Here is a 19,972-nt window from a genome sequence, read left to right as displayed (position 1 = left end):
AAAGGGAATGTAGCATACCTTGAATGTAGCCTACCTGTGAATGTAGCATACCTTGATTTCAGTTAGGCCTTTGACAAGGTCCTCATGATATTCTTGATTAGTAGAATGTGGGCTAGACAGTGCTGCTGTTAAATGGATTTGTGATTGGTTGACTGACCCAACTCAAAGGGTGCTCACGAATGGCTCATCTTCATCCTGGAGAGAAGTGACTAGTGGGTTGCCACAAAGTTCCGTTCTGGGCCCAATACTTTTATCAATGACTTGGATGATGGAATAGAGGGCATGCTAATCAAGTTTGCAGAGGACATCAAATTAGGAGGGGTAGCTAATACCCCAGAGGACAGGGTCAGAATTCAATACTTTGTAACCTAGTGGGGGATTTTTATGTGTAGGAAAGATTTTGAAGTACAAATAAACATTTTATGTTTTTAAAAAAAGAGGCACTGTACACGCCAAGCTGTCCTGCCTGGTATAACTGTAAGTTAGAAGTGCTGCTTTTAACATCCAGAGTCACTATAAGATATATTTAAATGGTGGCCTTGGTGAGACAGATGAGAGGCAGTGATCTTGTAACCTTGCTGTTTGTCTAAAGGAACTTTTTTCCCTTTCAGCCCATGGATCAAGCTTCTCTTAAAAACAGCGATGTTCTTGTCCTGACTGGACTCACCCAGATTCCAACCGCCAATCCGGACGGCATGGTGGGGGAATTCTGCAGTAGCCTTGGTAGGTGGCCAGGCCAAAGGGTGCATTGGGGAGGGGAGGTGTGCACTCTTCTTTGCTTTATAATCTGACTCATAACCCCCGTGTGGGAAACGGCTCTGCGATTCCTGGAACCGAAGTAACTGCTTGACTCTCGCTCTCTCTTTCTGGCATATAGCTAGCAGTTGAGATTTTTTATGACGTGCCTTTGCCTCTCTCATTAATACAGTAAGTGCTTTTGCGAGATGCGAGTTGTACCTTTTAGGGGAAAAAATTGTTTTGGAATGGAACCGGCGTAATGATATTGAATCGTCTGCTCCTGCTTGTTCGTTCGCTAAGTGGACGGCTTTGCTGCCAGCAAGTTGTGTTTGGACAAGGCTCTGGGTGTAATCCCCTGTCGTTAACAGTGTCATATCCTGTCTGTGTCTCTCTGCCAGTTTAAAATCTTCACCCATGCTTTGTTAAAACCTCCTTCTCTCCATTCAGAGCTGTCAGTCAGCCTTCCTGCACCTAGTGGCAGGGGTAGGGAGATGCAGTGGCCTTAGCAGCCAAACATTACTGCAAGCAATTCAATGTTTATCCTGCCTTTCCACCAACAAGCTCAGCAACCCTGCACGATTGTCCACATCTCTTCTCCAGAAAAACCCAATGAGGTAGATTAACCTAAGAGGTAGCAACTGGCTCAAGATCATCCTGTGATCTCCTTAGCTTAATTTGAACCCAGTGCTAGTCTCTCACACTCTCATTTCTACAGGTGTGTTGGCATTTGGCTTTTTGTACACTTTTAAAATATCTTTTAAAGTTATTGAAATTATACGATGCTCTTCTCTGTCAAATTGACTTTCAAGGCAGTTTTTAAGCTGACAGTTAGTACAATAAAACAAGTCAAAGCAAATATTGAGAAGCAATAAAATAAGACATGATAAGATGGGCATTTCGAATTGTCAAGTTTTCAAAGTGCTTCTTGTATAATGTTGCAGCAAAGTGATAGATTTTAGGTAGGATCAGAACTACTTTCCTAAGCCCACCTAGTGAATTGTGGTTGAAATTAGGTATAAACAGGTGACTTCCGAAATCACTGCTTGTTCTCCTGGTATCCCTTTATTTGTTATCACTACTGACCATGGCCCTCCCCCAAGCACCCTCAAACTCACAGAAGGCTTGGGAGCAAAACAGAGGCATAGCCAGGGGAAGTGGAGCCTGGTGCAAAATCTGAGACTACAACTCCCATCAGCCCCTGCCAGCATGGCCAATTGGTTGGCCACTCCTATGCTATGTTATCTCTCTATTAAATAATGGAGACAATCTAATGCAGAATTGAACAAAAAACATAGATTCCCCCTCCCCACCCCCAGGCAGAGGTAAATAGAATTAAACAGAGGATGAGTGTGAACCTACTGATTTTCAGTGACCTTTAACATATGTACCGTGTTTCCCCCCAAATAAGACAGGATCTTATATTGATTTTTGCTCCAAAAGATGCGTTCGGGTTTATTTTCAAGGGATGTCCCCCCCGCCCCGATTTTGCACCCCCATGTGACCAGATAGAGCTGCGCTGGGAAATCTGCAACTGGGGCTTATTTTTGGAGTAGGGCTTATATTCCAAGCATCCGCCAAAAATCCTGAAAAATCATGCTAGGGCTTATTTTCAGGATAGGTCTTATTTTCAGGGAAACAGGTAACATTTTCATTGCATTATGGCCTTATTTATATGGCCAATGCTGCCTGGGATGTTTAATTTTCAAAGATTTTAAAGTTTAAAAAGATTTTTCTGGTCCTTACTGGATTTTTTACAAGTTGAATTATGGTTTTTGTTTGGGATGCTTCTATTCGTGTGTCGCAATTGCATTCTCTGCTAATTGCTGTAGCCTTTGGCTAAAATGATCAACTGGTTCACAGTTCCCTAGAAATTCAGCAGCAATCAGTGCCTTTTATTTGGCTCCTGTGTTCTGAATCTAGGTAGGTGGGTGTAGCAGCAGCTGGTCTTACAAATTTAGAATTAACTAGCAAATTAATTTTCACTGTTGGAAAAGCTGATAATTGTCTGGCTGTACGATGCAATGGGTGTGAACGACATCATTTCCCAGCCTGTTTGAAATGTGGCATATGATATGCTCCAGAAGAATTTGGTTTGGTCGGGTCCCTGTTGGATGATCAAAGTGGGGTTTGGACAGGTTATCAAAGGGCTGCCTGGGGAGATTGTCACACACACACACGTGCACGCACACACAGGTGCCTGAGTGTGAGCTGAAAGCCAGGTTGGTTCTGAGATCTGAGGAGGGGGCGGAATAGAAGCCTTGCATTTAGCCAGAGGAGAAATGGTTTGAAATTCTGTCGCTTGCTAGCACAAATTGTGGAGAGACTGTAAGGATTTGAGCCTGGAAAACAGGGATAAAACTGACAAAACGAGTTTCAACAGAGATAAATGTAAAGTTCTGCATTTAGGCAGGTAATATCAAATGCATAATTATAGGATGTGGGAGACCTGTTGGCAGTAGTACATGCATAAAAGACTGAGGAATCTTACTACACTGTACACTGGACATGAGTCAACAGTGTAATGCAGTAGCTAAAAAGGCAAATGTGATTTTGAGCTGTATCATCAGAGGCTGAAACACTCCCCCAAGACCAGAAATGCTGGAGAGCACTTGTTACCTGATATGCTACTTAGCATGATGATGATGTTGATGATAGCCAGTGGTGTAGTGGTTAAGAGCAGTGGACTCTAATCTATAGAACTGAGTTTGATTCCCCACTCCTTCACATGATCTGCAGATTCTAATCTAGAGAACCAGGCTTGTTTCCCCTCTCCTGTACATGAAGCCTGCTGGGTGGCCTTGAGTTAGTCACAGTTCTCTCAGAACTCTTTCACCTCACCTACCTCATAAGGTATCTGTTGTGGGAAGAGGAAGGGAAAGGAATTAATAAGCAGCCTTTGAGTCTCCTTACAGGACAGAAAGTCGGGGTATAAATCCAAACTCTTCTTCCTCATGCCTACAATCTGTGCCTTGACTTGCTTTCTTGAGCTACCTCTTTTGCTCTTAAGATGTTTCCCTCATTCTGATTGGGGTATGCTCATAATGTAGTTATGCCCTAATCAGTTGTGACTCAGAACCATGTGTAGATGTACATGGCTTGCAGGCACAGCACTTGTAAGCATCCATATATATAAAAAGCTAACAGTGTTTTTGTTAGTGGTAGTATAACTCAGTAACTGCTGGGCCAATTCCTCTGAAAATTCCCAGTCACTATAGTCAGCCAGGTGAGAGTGTTTTTAGATGTTCACATACCTGAAATTTCACACCTGGCACAGGTAAAACGTCTTTTCCTGGCACTCCATGGTGAAGGACATGCAGCTGTCTGTGTGTAACTGTCACCCTTAGAATGTTCATGCTGCTTAGAATGTTCACTCAGATGGCCAGATATGAGCAGTGGAAATAGTACATAGGCAGTAACTCGAGTGGAAGTGAAACACATACACACATATACACACAAGGGAGAGGGAAGGGAGGGAGAGGGAGGGAGGGGTGGCATGCAAGGGAAGAGAGGGAGGGAGAGGAAAGCGACGGAGGGGGAGGCATGCAAGGGAAGAGAAGTGAGAGAGGGGAGAGAGGGAGGGGTGCCATGTAAGGGAGGGGAGGCAGGGGGCCCAGCATCTTGATATGACCCTAGCGGAGGGAAAGGGGAGGGAGGGAGGGGGAGGGGTGGCATGCAAGGGAAGAGAAGTGAGGGAGGGAAGAGAGTGAGGGGCGACATGCAAGGGATGGAAGGGAGGGGCCAGGCGCCCTAGATTCCCTGAATACTGTGGTTACAGTTAAGAAAGCCAGGCACGCATTACTCAGGAGTAAGCTCAGTACAGCAACCGTGACATACTTTGAATGGCTGCGTCGCACCCCTCAGAGGGTTTCCTCAGAAGCGACACCCATTGCCACCAACCAAACTTACTCCTAGGTAAAGGATCATGACCAGCCAGCCTAGATCTGTGGGAGGGGTAGCTTTCCATTCCCCCCTCCCCCAGGAATGTGGGCACACACATCAATGACTTCGCACAGTATCAGGCTGCATGTTTGCATAAGCAAGTACTGCTGGCCTCTGCAATTGATTTGCTGCTACTGTTCCTTTCCCATTTCACCACAATAAGCCACAGCAACGCATGGTGGGGCCCCGGTAGTAAGAACATAAGAACATAAAAACGAGCCTGCTGGATCAGATGACAGTCCATCTAGTCCAGCACTCTGCTACTCACAGTGGCCCACCAGGGGCCTTTGAGAGCTTACATGCAGGATGTGAAAGCAATTGCCGCCTGCTGCTGCTGCTCCCGGGCACCTGATCTGGTAAGGCATTTCCACTCTCAGATAAAAGAGGATCAAGATTGGTAGCCATAGATCGACTTCTCCTCCATAAATCTGTCCAAGCCCTTTTTAAAGCTATCCAGGTTAGTGGCCATCACTACCTCCTGTGGCAGCATATCCCAAACACCAATCACACATTGTGTGAAGAAGTGTTTCCTTTTATTAGTCCTTATTCTTCCCCCTAGCATTTTCAATTTAGTGGTTAAGAGCAGTGGTTAAGAGCAGAACTGTAAGCACATGTAGGAACACTGAAAGAACATTGACTTCATGCTGTTCCTTGTGACCCAATGGCCTCATCACCTGGTCAAGTACCCAAATTTTATATTTTGAGAATGACAAACCACCAACGCTATGAGATACTTCCTATTTCACTCCAAATTCTGACACAGTTGTCAGAAGCTGGAGTGCAGAAGCTCCCTATGCTCCCTCCTCCTTTCACTCCTCATGTAGGTTTTTCTCTTTAAAATACAATAGCTTGTGTCTGCCTCTTGTGGTTCAAATTTCTCTCATGTTCTGGATCTGTGCTGCCCTCTTCTGAGTCAGGACATAACTACACTGGAATAAACCTTGCTACCCATGATGAAATTAAGACACAGGCATGCGCAAGACTTCATGCATGTAACCAGTATGTTACATTTTCACATGTACATTTCCTACATGCACGAAGCAGAGTGCATTCCCTATACCACTGATTGCGCTCAGTTCGTGGACCTTTAGGTTTGGAGGAATTACACATGACTGATACTGAGCATGCTAGAGTCCTTGTATCTGTAACTTCTGCAGGTCATGATGTATTCACAGGAGGGTTCCCATCTGACAAATGGGGAGTAGGGGAAAGACCCTTTCTAAATTGTTACTTACTGTTGGAGCTATCAGTTATTTAAAGATGAGGAATTGTTAGGTCTCGGAACCTTGAGCCAATAAACAGACTCTGAAATATTGATCAGCAGCCTTTATTGAAGAGGCATACAAGCACCATACTTGGCGAAAGCCAGTTCTGACGAAGCTGGCATTTCCAGTCCCATTTATTCCACACAGAAAAACCCCTTCCCTGATTCCCAAGAATTCCTAAGAGCAAGACTGCCCCAAGGTCAGCAGCAGATAGCAGAGGAGCCACCTACGGATGTACCTTTTTTCTCACGGGACAGAGGTGCCAAGGGAAGCCTAGTTTAATGCAAAGTGTGAAAGCCATAAAGTATACATCAAGGAAAGAATGCACAGATGGCAGTGGTTACATATAGCAGGCTGGTTACATATACAGTGGTACCTCAGTTTTCGTTGTCCTCAGTTTTTGTTTGTTTCGGTTTTCGTTGATCGTCTGGACAAAAAATATGACTCTGTTTTTATTGATTGCCTTGGTTTTCATTGATTTCTGTCACCTGTTGTCTGTCAAAACCACGTCACTAGAGGGCGACCCAGGACTGCAAGGTAGGTGACCCTATGGTGCCTCGGTTTTCGTTGGTTTCAGTTTTCGTCGGCTCCTGCCGAACGGATTACCAACGAAAACCGAGGCACCCCTGCATCTCAACGAGACATTCATTTGTTGTTCTTCTCAGTTACATAGAATCCGGGATGTGTTTGATTCACTCAGATTAGCATCCTCCTGACAGGAATCCATCTTTGAAAATGTGTGTCATCGCTATTTTTGAACACTCCGATTTGGTACCTGTCCTGGTTCAGATGCCACCTTTTTCTGTCTCCTGACTTTACAACTTGAGGACACCCACTTAAGTTGACTGGCCGAAAGTTCACAAGTAGTCATAATATCTATTGGGATGCGGGGAAAGGAGAACAGGTTAATGGAGATAGGAGTGCAGAAGGAAAAGACTGTAACCCTGTTCACATTTTACAGTGAATGCATACACAATCTCCATATATGCGCTCACACCTGTAACAGCCATGCACATTAATTTTCAAAGAAAACTTGCGGTCAGTACCTGGATAAATGTGAGGCTGCCGTCACTCATTTGACAGTACACGCATTGAATATAATGCAAGAATTAGTCAACAAATGTATAAAATGCAATCAAGTATGCACTGTCCACAGATTGTGTGTGCATTCACGGTAACTGGTGAACTGGGCTAGAGGTCTAGGGCAGTGGTGGCGAACCTTTGGTTGATGGGAATTGTAGTCCATGACATCTGGAGTGCCAAAGGTTCGCCACCACGGGTCTAGGGTATGGAGGAGGGGGGGAAGGTTTAAATTGTCAAAAAGGGGCCCTGGAAAAGCAAATTCCACATTTTGACATAGCAGTATTGGCTTATTGAATGAATACAAACGCAAAAGTGGCCCGCAGACCACGTAACCTCTACCTTGTGATTTAACTGGCAGGAGAGAGGGTGAAAGGAGCTCTCTAGAGAGGGTTTCTGAGCTTGGCAGGAAGGAGAAATCTCTTGCTTTCTGTGTCTTGCTGCTTACCTGTTTAGCCAGAGGTACAAACAGAACCTGGGATGTTCACATGCTACCCAGAATTTGGATGTCTTGCTACAAATGTCAGCACACAACGCTGGAAGAGTGGAAAAGGGCAGATTTACCGGGAGAAAAGAAAATGGCAATAAAAATAGCAGAATGCCATTATGCCAAATTTGTGCAGTGTTCTCATTTTGAATTCTGCTTCAAGTTCTGGCCACTGATTGAGACGGTGGAGAAAGGGCAACTCAAATCATTAGGGAGCTGGAACATTTTGCTCATTTTTTTAAAATGCTGCCATTCCTCCCATGGAGCTCAGGATAGCATGTAGTTTCCATTGTTAATGCTCACAGCCAGAGCTGTAGTGAGGGGGAATTGCGCCCGGGGCACGTGTGTGCCCTGTGTCCCTGCCATGCCACACCCCGTAACATCCCCGCCATGGTGCGCGCCCAGTACAAGATGCCCCCTTTTCCCCCTGGATGATACACTACTGCTCACAACTTCCCTGTGAGGTCAGTGAGGCTGCATGTGTGTGATTGTTTCAAGGTCACCTGATCAGTTTTACAGTAGAGTGGGAGTATGAATTTAGGTTTCCCACACCCTGGTCTAAGATTCCAAGTATGCAGCATGCTGACTTCCATGAAGAAAGGGGTACAAGAGTGTGTGAGGTAGTTTACAAAAAGACAACAATGGAGAATATGACTGGGAAGCTAGTGTAACATTGTGTCTCAGCTGTGAAGTCCCTGGTTCAAATCTCACCTCTGCCACAAACTTGGTAGGATTTGAGCAAGCCAACCTCCTGGCCTTGCCCCCTCGTACAATATAGATATAACAATACTGATGTTCCTTACGGGGCTAGTGTAAGAATTTCAAGAAAATATTGCATGTGAAATGCTTCTCTTACTAAAGCTGTTACCTGAAACCTTGGGATTATCACTGGGATGTTAGAAGCGTGGATACAAAGCAAATGTTTGATTGTCGTACAAATCTGGTCAGCAATCAACTCAAATAGCAGAAATAGGAAGCACTCAATGCAAGACCTATAGGATTTTTTGTTCCACTGTGAATACAGAGGCTTTTATCGCTCTTGGCAACGTTAGCTGTACATACTAACTGCCTGATGAAATATAAAATGGGAACCTCCACATTTAGAGGCAGCATACCTGTGGACTACCTTCACTGGAAGTATCTGTGGGTCTCTGTTAGAGAAGGACTGATAGACTGGATGTATCTTTGTGCCCTTCCTGCAGTTATGTACTTTACTGAATTCCCCTCTCCCTTTGTTAAGCGATGACAGTTCGGAATGGCGGAAATGTTCTGGTTCCCTGCTACCCCTCTGGAGTGATCTACGACCTTCTGGAATGTCTGTACCAGTATATCGACTCTGCAGGTCTTTCCAACGTTCCCTTCTACTTCATCTCCCCGGTCGCCAACAGCTCGCTTGAATTTTCCCAGATCTTTGCTGAATGGTAGGTATTAATGGAATGTATAGGAAGACTGGTGGCGGAGTCCATAGCTACACAGCCAAGTGGACTCCAATGTGGGGAAAAGGGTTGTGGGGCAGATGTTGATCCCTCAGTCATGAATGATGTCCACCTTGTGCAGTTCATATAATGGCAGTGAAGGCGTGGACAAACCGTTCATCCCATATTTAATGTAGTACAAGTTGTGGGTGGATGGGTGAGGGACAGAGGCGGAGAGAGGGGAAATTGCGCCCGGGGTGCGCGCACACGCACTCTGCACCCCTGCCACAGAGTCACCCATTCCCGCCCTGGGAACGCCCAGGAACATCCCCACCACGCTCCCTTGACCACTCTGCCATGCCTCTGCCACTGATCCACCTGGGGCGTCGAGCCCCCTGCCCTGCCCTGCCCTGTGGGTGCTACGCCAATGGTGAAGGATGCTTCATGTGGAATCTGTATCCCGTAAAATCCTCAGTTGTGCAGTCACCTCTTTTTTTCTTGAGGAATAATATTCTATAAATTGAGTCTGTGTATATGAGCCTTTGCACAGAGACAAGATTTTTCTATCATACTTTTATATTATGAGAGGATAGTTGCACCCCAGTGAATGCAAAAATCTTGGTCGCAACAGCTTCTTTCTTTCTTTCTTTCTTTCTTTCTTTCTTTCTTTCTTTCTTTCTTTCTTTCTTTCTTTCTTTCTTTCTTTCTTTCTTTCTTTCTTTCTCTCTCTCTCTCTCTCTCTCTCTCTCTCCCTCCCTTTCTCCCTCCCTCCCTCACTCCCTCCCTCCCTTCCTTCCTTCCTTCCTTCCTTCCTTCCTTCCTTCCTTCCTTCCTTCCTTCCTTCCTTCCTTCCTTCCTTCCTTCCTTCCTTCCTTCCTTCCTTGCTTTCCTCTATTTCCCATTCATCCAGGCCTAGACTGTAAGCTACGCAGGGCAGGGACTTCTTGTTTAGAAGTATTCTGTAAAGGTGGGGATATATAAGTAATAATTCTCACAATCATATTTTTCTCCTTCATGCAAGGAACACAGGGCAACATACATTATCCATTCCTCTTTTTATCCTGTGAGGTAAGTTAGGCTAAAAGAATGTAACTAACAAAAATCACCCAGCAAGCTTCACTGCACTGTGAGGGGATCTCCCAAATCTTAGTCCACTGTTCTGTCTGCTATACCACACTGGCCCCTCAAGAGAATGCTTGAAGCTGTTAAGTTTACCGGCAGGAGTGGGGGATATAGGGAAAGACATGGCATTACCGCACCTATAAGAATACGTCAAACAACAGAAAGCATCAAGGTAACAATTGGCTTTGTTGACTGTGTTAGTCCATCTTTTGTTACTGCCTTCAACTTTTCCTAGTAGTGATTCTTGTCTTCGCATAATGTGATCAAAGTAGGATAGCCCCAGTTTAATCATTTTAGCTTCTAGGAATAGTTCAGGCTTCATTTGATTTAGAACCCATTTATTTGCCTTTTAGTGTGGTCCACGATATCTGTAAAACTTTCCTCCAACACCACATTTCAAATGAATTAACTTTCTTCTTTTCAGCATTCTTTGTGGTCCAGCTTCCAAGCTTGTACATAGTATTATTTTATTATTACTATTTATTAGACTTCATAGGCCGCCCCTCCCCTTTCGAGCTCAGGCAGCTTACAACATTATTTAAATGCAATAAATAAGCATCTATCATCATTAAAACAGTCAACATTAAAACATCCCAACAATTCCAGCAGATGCAAGAGGCAGTTGTTACCATTCTTTGGGGTGTAACACACCCCTATAAGTGGGGGGCGAGAAAAAGGAATGGAAAAAGAAAAAGGGAGAAAATAGAAAAGGGAAACAAAGGAAAAGGAAAGGGAGGGATGGGCAAAGGGTGGCCAGCTGGTACCACAATTGCCTCAACCATAAGCCTGGTGAAACTACAGGCCCTGCATCAGATCCTGCAGCACCCTGGTCTCACTAGGCAGAGCGTTAGTAATGGGAAATATTGGGGATATAATGGGGAATATTAGTAATGGGTGACATTATGGTATGAATTATCTTGATCTTGGTCACCAGTGACAGATCCTTACACTTAATAATCTTTTCCAGCTCCATGGCTGCCGTTCCCAGTCTCCACCTCCTTCCGATTTCTTGGTTACAGTCTTCGTTTTGACTGATGATTGTTCCGAGGAATAGAAATCTTTTAGCAATTTCTGTTTCTTCATTGTCAGCCTGAAAGTTGTATAGTTCTCCAGTAGTCATCACTACTTGATGTTCAGCAGTCATCCTGTTTTTGGCGCCGTCTGCTTTTGCCTCCATCAGTTGTCATTTCAAGTCTTCACTGTTTTCTGCCAGCAATGTATCATCATCTGCATGTCTCAAATTGTTAATGTTCCTTCCACCAATTTTCACTCCACCTTCATCTAAATCTAATCCAGCTTTCCTTATGATATATTCACATGGCTTGAAAAGGCAGGGAGATGAAATGCATCCTTGACTGACACCTTTCCAACTGGAAACCATTATCTTTTTCCATATTCTGTCCTAACAGTAGCATCTTATCCAGGACTTGCATACGGTAATACTGACTAAAACCAACTGCAAATCTCCTCTTCTACTTCACTCTGTTCTTCTGAATTAGCCTTAGTTTGAATTCTATCTTTGCCGCCTTAAGAACTAGATTTTTTGGGGTCTCATTTTAAAGGGAATTTGAAATTCTCAGGGTTTTGGACCCAGTACCTTATTTTACATTTGCACTTCATTGCAGAATATACTCAACTGTGGTTCACACTGGCATTATATTGTTTTGACCTTTCTGGGCTCAAACTGAACTTTTCCCAAAGGGTTTCCAGCAAGATTCTGAAGAAAACAACTAAAATCTCATGACAGAAGGGTGTTTTTTTCACCAGCTCTGTTTCAGTGACGCAGGAGATTTTTAGGGCTACGTCCACAACAACTTCAGCCTGGATTCACTTGAACCCAGCTTGTTTCTGGGCTCATATCTCTCTGCTTCCCACTTGAGTGTAGTGTACTGAAAGATGCCTGGATGCCTGCATTCACCTGATGCAAGGCCCTGCAGTTTGTTGCAAGCTAGGAATCTTGAATGATGCCCCACACAACGAGATAGATGTGAGGAGCACTTGGAAGCATGGCAGCAAGCCACGTTCATGCCTGTCTCAGCTTAACTGGAGCTTCTTAGGATGTGTGAAATGCATTCCTATCGGGCTGAAGTGATAAAAATCAGCAGCCTTCAACTTTGCCGCCTGCCTTCATGTACCACCTCCGCCTAGTGTATTTAAAGCAATAACTGTTCAGGCACGTGTGAATTGGCACAACGGGGTATTCCAAAGCAAGGTGCTTTTTTCGGTCATGACATACTGAGGGGGTGAAGGTGGTGAAAGCCGGCCACGCTGCACCTGTCTCCATATTCATTTTCAACCTGAGGCGTAGCTGGCTCGGAAATTCAGGATGCACAAATCCACGCAGAACGAATTGTACTGTATTCCGGCCTTGCTGAACAGAAGGCTACATAGATTTATTTAACTTGATAGGCTTGCTTATTGACCTTCTACATTTCATCTTCCTTCTTTTAAAGGGTAAAGAATCCATTGGAGACTGTCTTTTGTTTTTACACTGCAGTTTAGGTTTGAAATCGTTTTTACCATCTGCAGGAGCTGGAGTTTTTTGTCAGTTAAGAGCCTTCCCTCTGCGGGGAGATGTCCTTGAAGCCATTCCTTATCTTCCCAAAAATACATAATGTGTTGTTGGTTATGAGTAGAGATTTTTCCTCCAATGTCCAGTTTCAATCTTGTTTAGCACTCTCAGGATTCTGGATGCTTGGGAATATGTCTAATTTCTTAACTACATATCCTGACAAATAATCAAACAATGTGTCTTTTAAAAATTCTTCAAAGGACGTAACAGATTGAAAGAAACCACAAATGTTGTCCAGTTTGCCAAGAGGGTAGTGCTAAGCTCTACAGCAGGGGTGTCCAACTCTGGCTGTCCAGATTCTCATGGACTACAATTCCCATCAGCTCCTGCCAGCATTGCTGGTATGGCCTGATGGAAATTGCAGTCCACAGACATCTAGAGGGGCACAATTGTACACCCTCATTCTACAAGATTTGAATCAAGAATCTCAGGATCTAGGAGACATACGTAAGGACATCTGGAGCCGCCATATGCCAAATCAGATAGCAGCTCCTGCTGAAATCAATATCACTTACTGTGGCTAACAGCAAATCTCAAGGATCTGAGACAGAGAAGGGTTTTCTCCAACAGAGGGGGTGGTGGAACCCAGCAGATAGTGGCTTTGATGTGTTAATCTCTGGGGTCCTGAGCCTTGAACTCTCCTGCTGGACCATTCTGCTTGAGTTATTTCCTGAGACTCTGTTCTGGAGCTTTAGAGGCACAGCCAAGAGTGTGCAGAATCAGCCACTGACATTAGTAGGGAATGAAAAATGTCTGGATTGTCCAGGCCTAATATAAATATTGGAAATCAGATTCTGCCCTTGCAGAGTCAAGAGAACCATACACTTTGTGCTGCAACCTCCATCTCTTGAAACTGATCCCTAAATGCATCTTATAGACCTCCAGATATAGGTGTCCACAACACCAGATCAACTGCTGAGTTTGGGTGGTACTGTCTCTAAAATGTGACAAGTGAAGTGGATTTAGGCAATCTCCCTACTATATTGTGAATTTTGGTGAGTGCCACATAGTGGCATCTCTATGTGTCTGTCAGGGCAGGTTCTGGGATCTTAACAATTGCATCACAAAACCTTGGTATCAAGCATCCTGAGAGAATTTTCTTTGAATAGAGTGGAAAAGAATCTGATTTCTCCTGTGATAGGGGGAATATTTTCTATCAGCAGGACCATTGTCTATGATACACACAAGTGGTTGGAAACTCAGACCACTTGGGTATCCCATCCACTGGCGGAGAAGTAGTTATAAAAGCCAGTTGTAGCAATTCCATGTATTTCGTACTCATTTGCCGATGAATTACATTGGCATCCTTTCATCTTCTAAGACGCTGTTAGGAATGTTGAGGTCCATGGAAATGGGTCTTGCTGCTTCTGTTGTGTTTTAGTACGACTTACAAGCATCTCTGAGATTTCCATCTCTCCCTTCCTTCTACCCCTAGAACCTGGATTTCATATTTTGCAGAATACTACTTGTTTATGTTACCTTCCAAGCAGCATGCAAAGCATAAATGCTAAGAGCTGCTCTCCAGTGGTTCCAGTTGGAGACTCGCACCAGGCTGAATTACAGGATAATTGGGAAGACTGAGCCCTTATTAACTTGCAGAGCATATTGTGAGAGTATATTTAGAGTCTGCACTAAAAAGCAGAGTGGGGATTATGAACAACCCTCTTGTGTGTGGGGGGGGGGGGGCATGGTGGCCTTTCTTACTGATTCCTAGTAGCTGAGCCCCAGTTGGTGAACCCCAAGATAATGAGAAGCAATAGTGTACCAAGTATTTGAGTTGAACCAGGCAGATAGAGGTTTGAAACATCTGGTAGATCAAGGTGGTCAGGCAAGGGCTATCAGCCTCATTCTCCTGCCTGTAAAATGGGAATATTGGTGGCCTGCTCGCAGGGTTATCGTGAGGATGAAGGAGGTGATTGCTGCAATAAAAATTCCTGAGGAAGTTAGCCATGAAAGCTAACCCTCCCCCACAGTGTTCCTCTAACACAGGAGTAGGGAACCTGCGGCTCAAGAGCCGCATGCGGCTCTTCTGCCCTTGCACTGCGGCTCCACAAGCCGAGCCGCCGGCCCCATCCTTGCCCGCCCTGCAGGCAGCAGGGCGGGCGCACCAACTGCCCATGGTCGGCTGGGCCGCGCCACGGGCTTCCCCTCTTGCCTGCCCTGTTGGAGCGGGGTGGGCGCTTTCCCGGCGGCCGGCTTTATCCTTGCCCGCCCTGCAGGCAGCAGGGCAGGCACATCCATGCGCTTCTCAGAATGAGCGGAGTAAAAGGTTAAAAAAACCCTACATATATATATAGTGTTATCTTTATTTTAAATGTCAAAAATTATTTGCGGCTCCAAGTGTTTTCTTTTCCCGTGGAAAATGGGTCCAACTGGCTCTTTGAGTGTTAAAGGTTCCCTACCCTTGCTCTAACATCACATCAATATAACTCAGGATTGATATCTGCAAATACAAGGGCAAAGAGGCTGGCTCAGTTCTCAAAGATCCCTGCTCAGTATTGTGAGGTGAATTTGAACAGATTGCAAAGGAACACAGAAGAGAGGGAGCAAAGCAGGAGTGGGGGCGGGTGGTGGGTATTGCCTCCTTTCCACCAATGGAGTCCCTAATGCATTGTTCCTCATAGCAGTAAAGGGCTGCTATTCGCTCATGGGAAAAGGTAAAGCAGTGGGAAAAAGAGATTCCACATTAGGAAGAACTTTCTGACCATCAGGGCTATTTGACAGTGGAATTCACTGCCTCGGAGAGTGGTGGCATCTCCTTCTTTGGAGGTTTTTAAACAGAGGCCAGATGAACATATGTCGGGAGTGCTTTGATTGTGTGTTCCTGCATGGCAGGGGGTTGGACCTGATGGCCCTTGTGGGCTCTTCCAACTCTATGATTCTAAACAACCTCCTATGCTCTACTGATAGAAACCCTAAGATGGAGATGCAGTGAGGCATGGTCCTTCAACTATACCTCACCCCACCCTCTTGTCATAAGGGCATGAACCGGGCTAGCAAATAATGAGAAGGCAGTCGAAATTAGAGTGATTTTTTAAAAAGGAAATGTAGTCTATTTGTGTATGACCAAAACATGTGGTGTGGATACCACAGAATTCCTGAAAGCTGATGAGGGATTCATTTTAAGAGGTTGGTGTTTGCATCACTTTTTAGCATACACAGCATTGGACATCTTCAGCGGTGTTGACAGAGTCTACCTTTCGAATGCTTATTAAAAGGAAGTGTCTCTGGTTGCTAACCGCCCTCTTTTCACCCAGCTCATTCAGACGAACAAGTTGAAGCATTACCCCAGCATCCATGGAGACTTCAGCAATGACTTCAAGCAGCCTTGTGTGGTGTTCACGGGCCACCCTTCCCTTCGGTTTGGGGATGTGGTGCACTTCATGGAACTGTGGGGAAAATCCAGCCTCAACACAGTGATATTTACAGGTAAGGGTTGATGTGCGACTGATGAGGAAGGAAGATCTGACTCCCGATCAGAGAGGTTTTTCTCCCAGGGGAAATTAGTCGCTGTTTTCAGGCAATGTTTCTCAAGAAAACAACCACAGAGGCAAAAAGAAAAGCATCAATTTATCTTGGGGGAGGGGGGGAGACTGTATTATTTTCATCTGTCATAATTCCTTGTCCACAAACCTATATTTGGACTTGAAATTGCATGGAATTTTAGAGGTTGCTGAAAGCCATTGCCTTTCGCTTGCCTGATTCTTACCAACGGATTGACCTCCAAATGCAATAAATGGATGATTGCTTGCAGCTCAAGGTTTGTGCTTTGTATGTAATCGTTGCGTAACCATCAAGAGGTGGATTGTCAATTCTGCAACAGTGAAATATTCTGTCAATACTTGGGCCAAGCGCCTAGTCAGCTGCTTGAGTTCCCTTCTATGATTGGTTCCTTTTAAGGCCTAAGTGTGTATCATCATCCTATTGCCAACAGCAGCTAGTGTGGGATGGTTGTCAGAGTGCTGGGTTGGGACTGGAGAAATCAGGATTCACCTCCCCAACTCAGCCATGAAACCCACAGTCGGTGCCATCTTAAGAACACTTTACTGGGAATAAGCCCACTGAGTAGCTTTGAGTAGCATTCTGAATAAGCATGCTTAGGATTGCTATATAGGACTGGTTGCCTCATTTCAACCTCAGGTACCTTGCAAGTTGTTGTGAATGGTTGGTTGAGAAGAGGAGGGCCCTAGGTACCCTAAACTGCTTGGAGGAAAGAAGGGATTTTTGAAAAAGGGAATAATAATAATAAGAGTTTGGATTTAAATCCCACCTTTCTCCCCTGTAAGGAGACTCAAAGTGGCTTACAAGCTCCTTTCCCTTCCTCTCCCCACAACAGACACTTTGTGAGGTAGGTGGGGCTGAGAGAGTTCCAAAGAACTGTGACTAGCCTAAGGTCACCCAGCAGGAATGTAGGAGTGCGGAAACACATCTGGTCCACCAGATAAGCCTCTGCCACTCAGGTGGAGGAGTGGGGAATCAGACCCAGTTCTACAGATTAGAATCCACCTATTCTTAACCACTACACCAAGAAGAAGCCTCCAAGATACACTAGGAATAGTTTCATGGACTCAGTGCATCCCAAGTACATGCAGACAGGTGAGCTTTCTTTATTCTAGCCCTGTGCAGCAGACGGCATGAGCGTCCTGGTCCTCCCACCCCATCCCCGCATGATCACCAAGTCATTTGCATGGTGAGAACACACAGAGGAAGTTCCTGCGTGCGACGTGTCCCCTGCCTTGCCATGATCAGAAAGCAGTGTCACTGATAATGGGGAGGGGACGTATGTATAGGCACTTTCTCTGTGGGTTTGCACCATGCAAGCAACTCAGCGATCACACGGAGGTGGAGCCAGCTTGCTGGTACCTGCTATCCCTCTTGTGCACAGAGTCGGTGCGCAGGCAGGTCATCTGCACAGGACCCCTGAGTCAGACCATTGTTGGTTCAAAGTTGTCATTGTCCTGCATATCATCTTCTACCGAAGCCTTTCAGCTGGAGGTTCTGAGGACGGAACGGAGGACCTTCTTCAAGCAAAGGAGATGTAGGGCTATCTGTATAGCAAAATCTAGCAGCCACTTGACAAATGAGTGTGCAGACCACTCATACCAATGTAAAACCACCTCAGGCAGATTTTGTTGAGTTGAGGCATGCATTCCCTAAATAAATAAATGACAAGAAGCCCTAAGCAGGTCCAGTTGAGGAAATTCCCATTTTATTCAGTGAGGATTACTCACTAGGAAAGTGTTTGTAGAATTGCAGCTTGAATCTCTCCCGTTGTGTAGATTTTGCTGAATTCGTTTTTATGCTCTAAGCTTCCGTCTAAACAATATGACTCTGCCCCTGCGTTGACAAGGTTCACCTTTTAAAGTCACTCCAGAGGCAGAAGAACCACTGCCGTGTGTCTCCTCCTCTTGTCACAAGGTCATACTGAAAAAGTCCACAGTATGGCTACTTCCATGTGTCAGGAAGTTGTTACAGCACTGCTAGGGGGAGGAGCTACATAGTAGGCTCCTCCCACATGACTGAAGGTTCTGTTGTTATTTTGACAGCACAGAAAAGGAGCCATGGAGCAACTAGAGCACCCCAAAAATATTTGAAGTGGCCCCCTCATACTCAACACTATTCTTCCTGTTCTAATGTGTGTGACCATTTTAAAATATCTCTTTGTACCAACCCCCTTTAAAAATAAAAAAATGCATTTGAATTCTATTGACTTATCAAAATTCAAATCAAAGCACCCGAAGGCTGATTCTTGCCTAGGTCATGCTTGGACTGCTTATAACAGTATCATTTTGTACAAAAAAAAGTTCTAGATTTGATTAAAAGCAAAAGATGGATTTGTGCTCGCTCTTGCTCCTGATTAAATTTGCAATGGGAAAGACAAATTGGGCACTAATCTTACCTGATGGATTGGCTCTTCCCCCCCTCCTCCACACCCCACTTGATTGTGATGAAGCTTAATTGTGGGTGTAATTTTCATCAATGTAACTTGAAAATAACTAGAGGGATTTAAAAGGAGAGCAAAAAGGTTCATTCTGAGGTTTTGCTGACTCTGTCTTAATCTCCATTAGGGGCACTGTTTGCCCCAAAAGGGCCATCCAGAGCCATTAGCTCCAGTCACTAAATGGCCAGGTTCAGAGAGTCAGAAACCACCTGTGTAGGGGCGACAATGGGAAAGGCTCTGGCTACACTGCCCTGCTTATAGACCTTTCAGCAGCATCCAGGTAGCCACTGTGTGAAAGAGGATGCTGGATTAGATGGACCACTAGTCTGATTCATAGGGCTGCTCTTTATATATTAAAGGAGACTTCTGTTGTTTACCTGGATGGGAGGTGGTATTTGCAATGAAGTAGTTTATGGTTGGTTCCTCTTTCCCATTTAGCAGCCAGGAACATGTATGAACCTCTAAAAAAACCCAACAACCTGGCAATTGGCAATTTGGGGTGGTGGTGAAAAGGCTGAATTCAGAACTCCCTGCCATCTGCTCCAGTAGCTGACCAGTGGGGATTTTAACCTGTTAAAAGGAATGTTGCACATGCAACTGTGACTGGTCCATATGCAATGAAATTAATGGCTTCCAGCCACACAATTCCCTCTGCAGAGCAGTATTGCTGTTTGCAGAAAATAGGGACATCCATTTCTGCCTGTTCATCCCATTCACTACATACACTTCACTCTGTCCCCTGGGCTGGTACTGAGGTAGGGAGCCACAAAGGTTGAGCAAAAAGCTATAAAATCTATAACACAATTATATTTATTATATGGTGTGCAGGCTACAAATTAGAAAGAATCAGTATGAACTGTTACAAAGATCTTAGACAATCGTTTTTAGCTCAACCTTTGAGGCTCCCTGTACTTTTCTGGCTGAGTTCTTTATTTCCCCCTTTTTTTTGGCAGCAATTGTTTAAAATGCAGCAAATGCCCCCTGACTTTTTATTTTCTCCCCAACCTCCCTTTGTTTTGCAGAGCCTGACTTTTCCTACCTGGATGCACTAGGACCTTACCAGCCGCTGGCTATGAAGTGTGTTTACTGTCCCATAGACACCAGGTTGAATTTCATTCAGGTGTCCAAGTTACTCAAGGAAGTACAGGTAATTGGAGGAAGGCCCCAAACTAGACATTACCCTGACCATGTGACTGATACTCAAAAAAGGTAGCCATGTACCTTCTCTGCCTCTGTTACTTCTCGTAGGTGATAACTTCTTTGGTGGTTATGCATTTTCCCATCACAGTAGATCGTGCAGTCTTGTTGATGTGCTTAGAAGCAAAAGCAGGAATCAGGAGATGTGCACTGAGCTGGTTCATGTCCTTCCTCACAGATGGGACTCAAAGGGTTGCTGTGGGAGATCAGTTGCCA

General features: G+C 44.9%; 1 protein-coding gene across 1 annotated transcript in view; it reads left to right on the top strand.

The window, feature by feature from the left end:
- The window catches only part of INTS9 (integrator complex subunit 9), an 86,242-nt gene that overhangs the window by 36,377 nt on the left and 29,893 nt on the right, over positions 1-19,972 (top strand). The window contains exons 9-13 of the mRNA XM_048504682.1: positions 612-723; positions 8,750-8,930; positions 14,509-14,560; positions 15,837-16,047; positions 19,582-19,706. Coding sequence (XP_048360639.1) covers positions 612-723; positions 8,750-8,930; positions 14,509-14,560; positions 15,837-16,047; positions 19,582-19,706 — 681 coding nt within the window. The remainder of the gene's footprint in view (positions 1-611; positions 724-8,749; positions 8,931-14,508; positions 14,561-15,836; positions 16,048-19,581; positions 19,707-19,972) is intronic.

Source organism: Sphaerodactylus townsendi, linkage group LG01, assembly GCF_021028975.2.
Source record: "Sphaerodactylus townsendi isolate TG3544 linkage group LG01, MPM_Stown_v2.3, whole genome shotgun sequence".
Taxonomy (NCBI): Eukaryota; Metazoa; Chordata; class Lepidosauria; order Squamata; family Sphaerodactylidae; genus Sphaerodactylus; species Sphaerodactylus townsendi.
Note: the sequence above shows the minus strand (reverse complement) of the source record. Positions and strands in the feature narration are given on the sequence as shown.